This window comes from Lampris incognitus, chromosome 18 (assembly GCF_029633865.1).
Source record: "Lampris incognitus isolate fLamInc1 chromosome 18, fLamInc1.hap2, whole genome shotgun sequence".
Lineage (NCBI taxonomy): Eukaryota > Metazoa > Chordata > Actinopteri > Lampriformes > Lampridae > Lampris > Lampris incognitus.
The window spans coordinates 31992127-32004256 of record NC_079228.1 but is presented as its reverse complement, the minus strand read 5'-3'; the positions used below and the strand labels follow the sequence as shown (position 1 = coordinate 32004256).

At 48.1% G+C, this 12130-nt stretch overlaps 1 protein-coding gene and 1 long non-coding RNA gene across 3 annotated transcripts in view; both read right to left on the bottom strand.

Moving 5' to 3' along the window:
• Positions 1-357, bottom strand: part of pard6gb (par-6 family cell polarity regulator gamma b) — a 62728-nt gene extending 62371 nt beyond the window's left edge. Inside the window, exon 1 of the mRNA XM_056298436.1 lies at positions 47-357. Coding sequence (XP_056154411.1) covers positions 47-118 — 72 coding nt within the window. The 5' untranslated portion in view covers positions 119-357. The remainder of the gene's footprint in view (positions 1-46) is intronic.
• Positions 358-589: 232 nt separating this feature from the next.
• LOC130129146 (uncharacterized) lies at positions 590-10894 on the bottom strand. 2 transcript variants are annotated; one of them, XR_008811953.1, is made up of 3 exons: positions 10737-10894; positions 9751-9847; positions 590-1284 (listed from the first exon to the last, which is right to left on the bottom strand). It is a non-coding gene; the product is annotated as an uncharacterized LOC130129146 (long non-coding RNA). The 2 variants fall into 2 exon arrangements; XR_008811954.1 differs by lacking the exon at positions 590-1284 and adding an exon at positions 2502-2548.
• Between the last annotated feature and the right edge of the window lie 1236 nt (positions 10895-12130).

Sequence of the window (12130 nt, the reverse complement as noted above, 5' to 3'; positions counted from 1 at the left end):
CCGAGCCGACACGGCGCCCGCAAAATTACACCCGTTCAGTACATACCTTGCTTTTCACCTCCACGGCGTTACAATCCGTATATCGCAAAGGCTGCGACTTGTTAAAACTCCGATTCATGTTTTTTTTTTTCTGTGCGCGTGTTTTGAGGTTTAAAAAAAAAGAAAAGTTCAGCAGCGTTTGCCCGCACAAAAAAATGGGGCTTAAATCCCACAGACAATCTCTGATGAAGAAAAACCTCCGTGCAGCCCCGACGCGCTTCTGACAGCAACGACTTGTCGCTGGTCGAAACTAGTTTTTAACTCCCGAGGTTTTTTTTCTCCCTCCCAGTTCTTCTTCTTTCGGTGTGCCCCGGTACGCGTTCGGGGAAACTTGACGGGAAAATAAGGAGCAAACTACTCGCCGCCTCTTTTTACTGGGGGAGTGCGTTAAGTTTTGAAATGACGTCACCTCATAAGTCATCGCCTACAGCTGGTCCTCCCGCCCGCCAGGGGGCGGGCTTCACCTCAAGGGTCCATTCCGCTTTTGCTGTCCCAGCTAGTTCAGGCGTTTTTAATGAGAATCAGAATCGTCTTTATTTGACCATGTACTCAATGTACTTACACAGAATAACAACAACAATCTTCAGGGATATATCTATACCTATAGATATAGATATATATGTATGTATATATATATATATATGTATATATATATAGATATATATATAGATATAGATATATATATACAAGGAATGAGTATATGCAGGTAAGACAGGAAGGCAATAGTGCAATGGTGCAGAGTGCAAATATGCTGGAATAAACATATTGTAGCGAATTCGGGGGGACAACGCAACTTTTATCCATGCACGTTACAATATGTTAGCAGATTACTTAGATACATGATTGAGAATGTTGATTGAGAAGTATAGAGAAGGCCAGAAGGAGTTACAATGTGTCTTTGTGGATTTAGAGAAAGCATACGACAGGGTGCCAAGAGAGGAGGTGTGGTATTGTATGAGGAAGTCAGGAGTGGCAGAAAAGTATGTAAGAGTGATGCAGGATATGTATGAGGGAAGTGAGACAATGGTGAGGTGTGCGGTTGGAATGACAGATGGGTTCAAGGTGGAGGTGGGATTACATCAAGGATCGGCTCTGAGCCCTTTCTTGTTTGCACTGGTGATGGACAGGTTGACGGACGAGATCAGGCAGGAGTCTCCGTGGATTATGATGTTCATGGATGACATTGTGATCTGTAGTGAGAGTAGGGTGCAGGTTGAGGAGAGACTGGAGAGGTGGAGGTATGCACTGGAGAGAAGAGGAATGAAAGTCAGTAGGCATGATGGAATACCTATGCGTGAATGAGGGAGGACAGCAGAATGGTGAGGATGCAAGGAATGGAGGTGACGAAGGCATATGAGTTTAAATACTTGGGGTCAACTGGTCAAAGTAATGGGGAGTGCAAAAGAGAGGTGGAGAAGAGAGTGCAGGCAGGGTGGAGTGGGTGGAGAAGAGTGTCAGGAGTGATTTGCGACAGAAGGGTACCAGCAAGAGTTAAAGGGAAGGTTTACAGGATGGTTGTGAGACCAGCTATGTTGTATGGTTTGGAGACAGTGGAACTGATGAAAAGACAGGAGGTGGAGCTGGAGGTGGCAGAGTTGAAGATGCTAAGATTTTCATTGGGAGTGACGAAGAAGGACAGAATTAGGAACAAATATATTAGAGGGACCGCTCAGGTTGGATGGTTTGGACACAAAGCAACGGAGGCAAGATTGAGATGGCTTGGACATGTGTGGAGGAAAGATGCTGGGTATATTGGGATGAGGATGCTGAATATGGAGCTGCCAGGGAAGAGGAAAAGAGGAAGGCCAAAGAGGAGGTTTATGGATGTGGTGAGGAGGCCATGCAGGTGGCTGGTGTGATAGAGGAAGATGCAGAGGACAAGAAGAGATGGAAACGGATGATCCGCTGTGGCGCCCCCTAATGGGAGCAGCCAGTAGTAGTAGTAGTTACTTATATACATGAGGTAGGTGGACATGACAGAATATGCATGTATAAATGTACAATATACAGTATATATACTGTAACAACAGGATTATTGTCCCTAGGTCTTGTTGTCCCAGTGAACTTGAAACATATACAGCATGCTTAGATTTATCACGGCGATGTAAAGTGTTCATCAGAGTGACGGCCCGGGGAAAGAAACTGTTATTGTGTCTAGTTGTTTTGGGGTACAGTGGTCTGTAGCGCCTACCGGAGGGCAGGAGTCGGAACAGGTTGTGACCAGGGTGTGATGGGTCCGCAGTGTTGTTGCCTGCCCGTTTCCTGACTCTGAAGACGTGTCAGTCCTGAATGGAGGGCAGGCTGGCACCAATCATTTCCTCTGCACTCCCGAGTGTCCGTTGTAGTCCATCCCTGTCCTGTTTGGTAGCCGATCCAAACCTGACAGTGATGGATGTGCACTGCCCAGACTGGATTACTGCAGTGTAGAACTGCATCAGCAGTTCCCGAGGCAGGTTGAACATCCTGAGCTGACGGAGAAAGAACATCCTCTGCCGGGCCTTTTTGATGACTGATGATTAAATTAGAGATAATGTGCACAGACCGTCAGATCATCAGTTCGACACAGGGATTTCCTTCTTTTTCTGTTTCAGCAGAATGGCTGCAAGCTGATTGCAGAAGTTATCTTATTCTTTGACTGGCTAATTACAGAAGTCATCCGCCAGCATTATCCTGCGTGTGACCGGAGATAAGTGGCCTAGGAACCAGGCAAATCTGCGAGCTCATGTTTTACATTTGCTCGGGCATATACGTATAATTAGCATTTGCGAATTTGTCTGGTTCCCAGGCGAACACGTGACATGCCCCATTTCTACTTTGTCATCTGGACACCGCAGAGGTCACTACAGAAAAACTGTGTAGTTTGTCAATCTCATTCAAAAATCCAAAAACTCCATATTATATCCTATATGTTCGTTTGTTGGGGATGAATCATAATGAAATCCTTGGTTCTTTATATAACTATTTACTCACATCCTCGGCATCTGGGGTTAAAGCACGTGAAGGTCGCCGACTCATATGCACGGCGGTCTGCACGGGCGTGTGATGAGATGCACATTTTCTAAGTCCTTCTCATTCTTTGAGCGTGCGTGCAAGTCAAAAACTCGCGCAAGAGGCCCGGTATGAATCATGCAATGTCCTTATCTGAATTATGCATTCTGCATCGCGCCCTCTTCATCTACAGCCCTCCCAGAAATAACTCATTCAGACAGATGTGATGCAAAACAGGAGCCAACTTTCCAATTCAAATGAGGGAATTTGGTCCTGAGACGGGTCCAGCAAACATCCTGTAACATCACCGTTTATGTCAGCCAGCATCGTCTTCTGACAAGGCTCATATTGGCTGACGCTGTTTGTGTGTTTATGTCGGCAGAAGCGGCCAAACATGTGGTAAGGGCGAGGGGCTGGGGTGGTGTCCGGCGAAACAGCAGGTTTTCAACTTTAATGACGCTGATGAATACTTGAAGCACGTTGTCGCTGTGTGTGTTGTCCTGGCTCACCCCTGTTCATCTTACCGACACGCTGCAAGGGAGGACACACACACACACACACACAAACAATGGGCCCAGAAAGAGTAATTTGCAAAGAGCGAAGGCCTAAATTAAAGCTGACTGTCCAAAAGTAGTTGCTTTTTTGTTTTGTTAGATTCCTGCTTTGGTTGCATTAAAAGAAAAGTAGTCTCGGAGTGTGCTGAAGACATTGTGTAGTGAAAAGACTGTGCGCTCCATGAAACTTTCTGTTCTCACGTGGGACATTGCTAAAGTAGATACTGCAGTAATTCCAAAACCTCGGGACAAAACGCCGAGCCGCGTTATCGCTGCAGCGTCAGGGGAAGCATGCGAGCAACGATGCATCTAGTACGTCAGCAGATAAAATTCTTCCTCTCCGTAGATAACACCGCTGCTTCCTCACTGAGGATTATCATCTTTCAAGCACTCCTGACCCTGTTTCATTCCTTGTCTTTAACCCCTTTTACTCCCCAATTGTCAATTGGGGAGAAAAGGGGGATCCGGGGAGGGCTGCAGACTACCACATGCCTCCTCCCATACATGTGGAGTCGCCAGCCACTTCTTTTCACCTGACAGTGAGGAGTTTCACCAGGGGGGACGTAGCGCGTGGGAGGATCACGCTATTCTTCCCAGCCCCCACCCCAAACAGGTGCCCCGTCCGACCAGAGGAGGCGCTAGTGCAGCGACCAGGGTACATACCCACATCCGGCTTCCCACCTGCGGACATTGCCAATTGTGTCTGTAGGGACGCCCGACCGAGCCGGGGGTAACGCGGGGATTCGAACCGGTGATTCCTGTGTTGGTAGGCAACGGAATAGACTGCCACACTGCCCGGACGCCCCCCCCCCCCCCGTTTCATTCCTATCAACGCTTCCTCTCTCCTTCCGCACTTCCATTTCAGCGTGTTAACTTTCCAGTAACAGCACCAACAAAGTCGCAACCCTTTTGATTCACAGATACTGAACGAAGCTTTCGCTGAAGCTTTCTCTCGTTCTTTGTTATCTCAAGTTCAACCCCCAGGAGGAGCCTGAGGAAGTTCCTGGGGTGAAGGACATCCTGGTTGCCTGACCGGCCCTGCGGCGTCCAGAACCCCCGACCCAGTAAACCCGTGTAGGAAACGGAGAGATGTCGGGCCGTTGCAAAACAGTCACACAATGCAGGACTGTCACGCTAGAGCCGCATTCCCCGACTTCACGTGTGAGCTGCAACTCACTTACCGCAAGTCTACCCTCACAACGTCTTCATCCGCTGAAAATCACTTTTGTAGCAACGCAATTCAAAATAAAACTCAGAGAAGCACTGAGAAGTGTACCGTACAGGAAATGCATTTGGTAAAATTTAACTCCAGTTGTGAAACTGGCCTCCTGCAGGACATGGATGTGGCCGTCTGTTTGCTCCATATCTGCAAATAGATTTCACTGCTCATTTCTTGGTTATACAGATGTGACATATTAATTTGCACTACATTGAGCGTGCAAGAGGGCGGCACGGTGTCGCAGTGGTTAGCGCGGTCGCCTCACTGCAAGAGGGTCCTGGGTTCGAGTGCCCCAGGGTAGTCCAACCTTGGGGGTCATCCCAGGTTGTCCTCTGTGTGGCGTTTGCATGTTCTGCCTGTGTCTGCGTGGGTTTCCTCCCACAGTCCAAAGACATGTAGGTCAGGTGTATTGGCCATACTAAACTGTCCCTGTGTGTGTGTGTGTGTGTGTGTGTGTGTGTGTGAGTGTGAGTGTGAGTGTGTGTGTGTGTGTGTGTGTGTGTGTGTGTGTGTGGGCCCTGTGATGGCCTGGTGGTCTGTCCAGGGTGTCTCCCCGCCTGCTGCCCAATGACTGCTGGGATAGGCTCCAGCATCCCCGCAACCCTGAGCGCAGGATGAGCGGTTTGGATAATGGATGGATGGATGGATGGATGGATGGATGGATGGATGGATGGATGGATGGATGGATGGATGGATGGATGGATGGATGGATGGACGGATGGATGGACGGATGGATGGATGAGCTTGCAAGATGGCATGGCCTCCAATTCTTGCCTCTGTTGTTTAAAATATAAGAAATGCTGCGGAGAAAGAGGCCGAATTACTGCTGTGTGTTGACCAAAGGGCAATGATAAAAAGGGTCTGGTGGGCCACAGATTTGTGCTGCTGATTTCTGAGCGGGCAACAATCCCGGTTTCCAACATTATCTCTGTATCCTCTCCATGTTGTGGAATAACACTGCATTAGCAGTCATAATACTGAGTGGTCCTCTGTAGGTCTCTGAAATGCCACCGAAGAAAATGTGAATATCAACGCTGTATATAGTACAGCTGTATAATCTGGCGCTCTTATTTGCATTTTCTTATGCAGTGAAGGCTACCGTCAAACCAGTAAGTCTTCACATTCCCAGACTGTCCGTCAGTGATGTCGTCGGCGGACACAATTACAGCAGCAGTCTTCCGTGTTTCAGAGATGGGCGGAAGTCTGCGCAGTATTATGACTGCTAATGGACTGCCATCCCAACAATATATCTCAGTCAGGAGCGATATGGTGAATAAAGCAAAGATAACAGATAATTTAGCGGAAATTAATGCATATCGAGAAAGTCTTTGGCGCTGGGACTCAACAGGGAGATTTTTTATTTGAAGGGCATCACATCAGCCCTGAGCAGCAGCATTAGTCCCACCATGGAGTCCAGACGCTGGTGGTGGTGGATGAGATGATAGACAGATGGATAGATAGTCCAGTTCTTCTTTCCACTGCCTTGCTCAGGGACACAGGCAGGAGTATTAACCCTAACAGACACGTCTTTTTGATGGTGGGAGGAAACCGCAGCACCCGGAGGAAACCCACGCAGACACGGGGAGAACGTGCAAACTCCACACAGAAAGGACCTGGGATGGCCCGGGTTTTGAACCCGGGACCTCATTGCCGTGAGGCGACAGCGCTAACCATGGGGCCACTGTGCCGCCCCGTAAGGCTGATTAAGAGCTGAAACGTATGATCTGCGAGGACTAGGCAGCGATGGGGAGGTGGAGAGGGTCACCTGTAACAGCAGCACCCTCTCCTTGAGGCGGGGAGAGAAACGGACTGGAAAAAGACTGCAGCAAGATGACAGGCTAACCACGCAGGAGCGCTGCTGCGCTACTGGACAGATGAGAACAGGCGACGTGATCAGCTGATAACCCAGCAACCCCAGACGATGACGGCAAGGGAGAATATGAGCGAGCATGCGCGAGGGATGAAAATGGCAGGATAAAATAAGGACTATAACGACAGGCAACAGACAGTCTTCCTGACTGAGCTTCCTCTAAAGCGCCATGTGTCTAGGGAACGTTGGAAAGGGTGATTGTTCTGGTCGAAGTTGGGAACAGCTGCTCCAGGACAACATGTACTGTAACAAGGAAGCACCACCTGCACAGAGGCTCCGCGTTAGCCTCACAGACAGTACTGACACCCCGGCCCGTTCCACTGCCTACTACACCACGACCCCAAATAACCCAATAACTTCTGGGTCACACATACAGACCAACTCGCTCTGGACCCCTGGTTTACTACATTCTTGGGCCCCTAGAGACACCTGTGCAAAACAGCTGCAGGCTGTCATGCCCTTCTCTTACATATGCTACTATTGGTTGTTTACTGACTGCATGGAGGTGGGGGCTAGTAACAGGCCCACTATTTGCCCCGCCAGTCTCTGGCAACAACTCGGTGCACGCAGTGTTGGTAATCTGGTGTTTCCTGTGCAGCTTTATGTGGCAGCGCGGCTGAATGGTATTTTTAGATTGGGTCCAACACACACCTGCACATCGGTCCACGTTTTGGTCCTGGTTATGGTCCACCGCTACTCTTATTTTACACCCGATGGTGCTTATTGTCTCCCCTCTTCTGCCTTCACATGGCCGGACTGAAGACACGCCATGACCCGCTCACCATCCAGGACCACAATGCAAACGACTCATTTTAACTTTGATGCGTTATCCTTGGCAGTGTGACACCGTGTCTCACTAAAATGTCAAAATAAACTGACCGACTTAAAATTCTGTCTGTAGTTCAGCCACCTTCCTGTTGTTGTTATGTGATGCTGTCAAAAGACGAATAACTCTTTTAAAATACACTGAGCTGATGAAATCTATCAACGTGAGTGATTTTCACGTCACAGTGAATTACAGCAAGTTATAATCATGCGTGGATCCGAGGTTTGGATGTGGACTGGTGGTCTGTGTTAGGTCGCCGTCCTATGGCCACTTGTTGTTATTACATATATTCCCCCTGTTTCTTGTAAGGGGCTGTCCACTACCTAGCTCATCAGTCCTTGGGCCATGATGTGGGTCTTACGGCGTGCAGAGCTTCCTTATACAAATGTTCCTCTGCAGAAGAGACCCATTATAACAGTATAGAAATAACTTAATATGCCTTACTTTTTATTTTGTAAATTAGTTGACTCCCTTTTCCCTCCTCACTCGGATGTTACTGGCTATCTGGTTCATGTGAGTCAAATTCTGTGTGTGCAGACTTGGTTCTGAGACAGGCTCTGTTTCTTATATGGTGAATCTTGACTTTGTGCCTTGAAGAAACTGTTGAAATTTCTTTTGCTCTCTTTTCTGACATGTCTCCTAACCTCTTTTGTAAAGTTCTTTGCATTTACTTTACTGTGGCTACGTGTTCTTCCTTATGCTGTCGTTGCATAAATGTGATTTAATTCTGTTCTCTGCATGAAGCATCTTGTGCAAGCTTTCTTTATGGTTTATCACTATGCAGGTAAAACAGACTTGATTGACGCTAACGCCACGTGCTTTGCTTACTGTGGTACTTCCTGTGTTTAATGTTGGATGCTACTTAGTCTGCAACCTGCATGTCTGCAAGTCTGTTTTTAAATGAAACGTAAATGAATAAAATAATAGTAATAATATCTGAATAAAAAGATCTTTGCAAGATTTATTTCGCAGCCAAACATTTGGTGGCGTGCACCATGCACCCCATCACGCTCCCTCCCACTTTAAACCTCCTTATGTCATAAAGCTGACTTCAGCTACTGATGGCTTTTTATATACCCCCTCCCCCATTTCTCTCCAATTGTATCCGGCCAATTACCCCACTCTTCCGAGCCGTCCCGGTCACTGCCCCCCCGCTGATCCGGGGAGGGCTGCAGACTACCACATGCCTCCTCCGATACACGTGGAGTCTCCAGCCGCTTCTTTTCACCTGACAGTGAGGAGTTTCGCCAGGGACACGTAGCGCGTGGGGGGGATCACGCTATTCCCCCCAGTTCCCCCTCCCCCCGAACAGGCGCCCCGACCGACCAGAGGAGGCGCTAGTGTAGCGACCAGGCCACATACCCACATCCGGCTTCCCACCTGCAGACACGGCCAATTGTGTCTGTAGGGACGCCCAACCAATTCGAACCTGCGAACCCCGAGGATGGAAATTTCTGATTTTTTACACACATTTGTGATGCAAGCATGATTCCTTACAGGATCTATGCGGAGTTTTGAGCCATCACTTTGACCACCCCTGTTATTTTCCACTGGTGTGTGCTAAACGGGACTCTAAACAGGACGCAGGTGCAATTCACACAACACAATCCCCCAATTCATCCCCCTCCAAGCGGAGAGAGATAGGCGTTAAGGATGGTACACATCACAAGGTTGTTAACATAAAGGTGACAGTGCCTCCCAAACCAGGAGGCCTCGATCTCTGTGATAATGTGGACCCCAAAATAGGCAGACAACGTCTTTTGTCATTCAGCCCCCCCCCCAACAGCTTACTCCAGAACACCCCTATTTGTGTGTGTGTGTGTGTGTGTGTGTGTGTGTGTGTGTGTGTGTGTGTGTGTGTGTGTGTTCGGAGGGTGGGAAACCTATGATGTATGATGAAGATATTCATTAAATCTTGGTTGTTTCGGAGGATGGAGGAGAGTATTAGAGGAAAGGGGAGTGTGAGGATGGGGTATGTTCTTGCAAACTCACACATGCAAAACACATGCACACATGCAAATGTCTTTGGGGAGACGTCCCGTGAATCCCTTTAATCCCTTAACACCTACCGGCACCAAAGCCCTGCATCTAGACCCACTGCTGTGGCCTGGCCACAACAACTCCTTCCCAAGGGAATTAAACATGGCGCACATGCAAAAATATACCTTACGGCCATCAAAACCACATGCATCTTTCAGAGTATGAATCGTGAGGATTATTTAAAAGCTAATTAGGGGGCACGCCGGTGGCTCACCTGGTACCCCATGGGGCTGGGTCCTTGTCGTAGCGGCTTGGGTTCGGATCCGGCCCAGGCCCTTCGCAGCATGTCATCCCCTCTCTCTCTGCTATCACTGTCCAATAAAAGGCGGAAAATGCCACACACAAAAAAAGAAAGAAGCTGATTGGCATCTTTAAAAAAAATGCAAATGTGCAATAAGCCATATGAGGTGATCTTAGTTTTGACTTGGCTGCATCAGCTGAAGGGTTTCACACCGTCATTATCTGTGGGAGGGATTTGGGTTGATTTGGCTCACATGGATCAACATTTGACAATACACAGTACATAACAGCTAGACGGCTGGAGGCGAGGGAGGTTCAACTGCAATATTGGTAGGAATTAAGCAACACACAAACGCTTATTATTCACAGGTTGCAGAATAATGGGGAAAAGGTTAAATATTGCACGATAGCACTCGCACGCACGCACGCACGCACACACACACACACACACACACACACTTGTCATTTTGTCTTACTCAAAACCTGTTTCATGGCATGAAATTCCACCAGAGGGGTTGTACAGACTATGAGATCAATTCTGACATTCATTTTCATTTGGAGAACAGAACGATGTTCCACTAATGACCAGCAGATGTCAAACTAAGCCCATACAAATCCCCTATGGTGGCGCTCCACCAGCTCCAGCAGATTTCATCACGTCTCTGATCATCAGTCTCTCTCTCTCTCTCTCTCTCTCTCTCTCTCTCTCTCTCTCTCTCTCTCTCTCTCTCTCTCTCTCTCTCTCTCTCTCTCTCTCTCTCTCTCTCTCTCTCTCGAGTACAGACATGCCTGGACCGTCCTGTTTCCCTGTCAACCGTAGCTCACATCCTAAATTAGGAATCTACATGGGTTAATATATATATATATATAAATAAATATAGGAAAAAACTTTTAATACATAGCAGTACACACACACACACACACACACACACACATACACGTATATATATATTTCCTTACATCTTTCTCTCGCCTTCCCTCCCCAGAAACAGAACGGCGTCTGGGGGGCCACGTGGTTCTCAGGGGACAAATGGGCTCAAAGGGAGACGCTGTTCTCTCCGCACCCGTCCGCCCGTCCGTCTGTCTGTCCTCTCCACATAATGTAAGAGACCCACAGCGGTCGCAGAACAAGATCTACATTCAGGGGATTTAATGAGAGCGAGAGCGAGAGAGAGAGAGAGAGAGAGAGAGAGCAAAGAATAGGAGATGAGAGAAAATGGGGGGGGGGACGGGGTCCTCACATGATACCGAATAAAAGGATGTGTGTGAATCAAAGGGAAAAAGGGGGCTCTTGAAAACGGATTAGCGTGTGTGTGTATTTTGCTCAGAGCTGTTTACCATCACATATTCGTTTTGTTGCCATTTTGTTTTTTTATTACTCAGTCGTTTGTTTAATGAGATTTTGCTGTTCAGATGTTCGTAATGCCCTTTCACTGGTGCCACACAGCACTGACAGATAACATGTGATCTTTATTTTGTTGACAGGACTCAAACAAACCAGCAGACCAACAATACGGCCCTTTGTCTTCGTTTTACGGCCATTTTAATTACCTTTTACGGCATTGCACGGTCAGGCCCCCCGACTGCATCCACAACACTATAAAGTCCCTTTCTCAGGGCCTCGAACCAACAGCTTTGGTTATCTAAGTGTTTGGCTAAAGCGAGAGGGGCAGCGTGGTTTCGTTGCTATACACCCCCATTTATGAAACAGCCTTTCACCTGACGCCAAATGACCATTTCTGAAACAAAACACTATGACCACTCTATTCGATGTTTTGTATTCTGATTTGACTGTTTTATTAGCTTCAAAATAATCATTGTGTAATTTGTCATTGTTTTTATCTGCTGGCTGCTCTTGTTGTGAAGCACCTTGGAGCCTTGAACTTTTAATTACTTACTTCCATTTTTTCCCCCCATAGCGCGATCCTCCCGCGCGCTACGTCCCCCTGGTGAAACCCCTCACTGTCAGGTGAAAAGAAGCGGCTAGCGACTCCACATGTATCGGAGGAGGCATGTGGGAGTGGAGCAGCGACCGGGACGGCTCGGAAGAGTCGGGTAATTGGCCGGGTACAGTTGGGGAGAAAAAAATCCAAAAAACAACGTTGTATAAACCGAATTGCGGCAAGTCGCGGACTTACCAAACGAGGAGTGGAGTAGTACGAACGTTTACGGCCCCGCTGACGTCACTATCACCATAACAACCAGCAACAGTCACCATTTTCTTTGGAGCTGCTCGAACGACCACAGCGAACACTCGTCTTAATGGAGGGGCGTCCGGGCAGCGTCGCGATCTGTTCCGCCATGTTGGTAGCTCGAAGAGCTCGCGCAGCTCGGAGGAGTGGTGTAATTGGCTG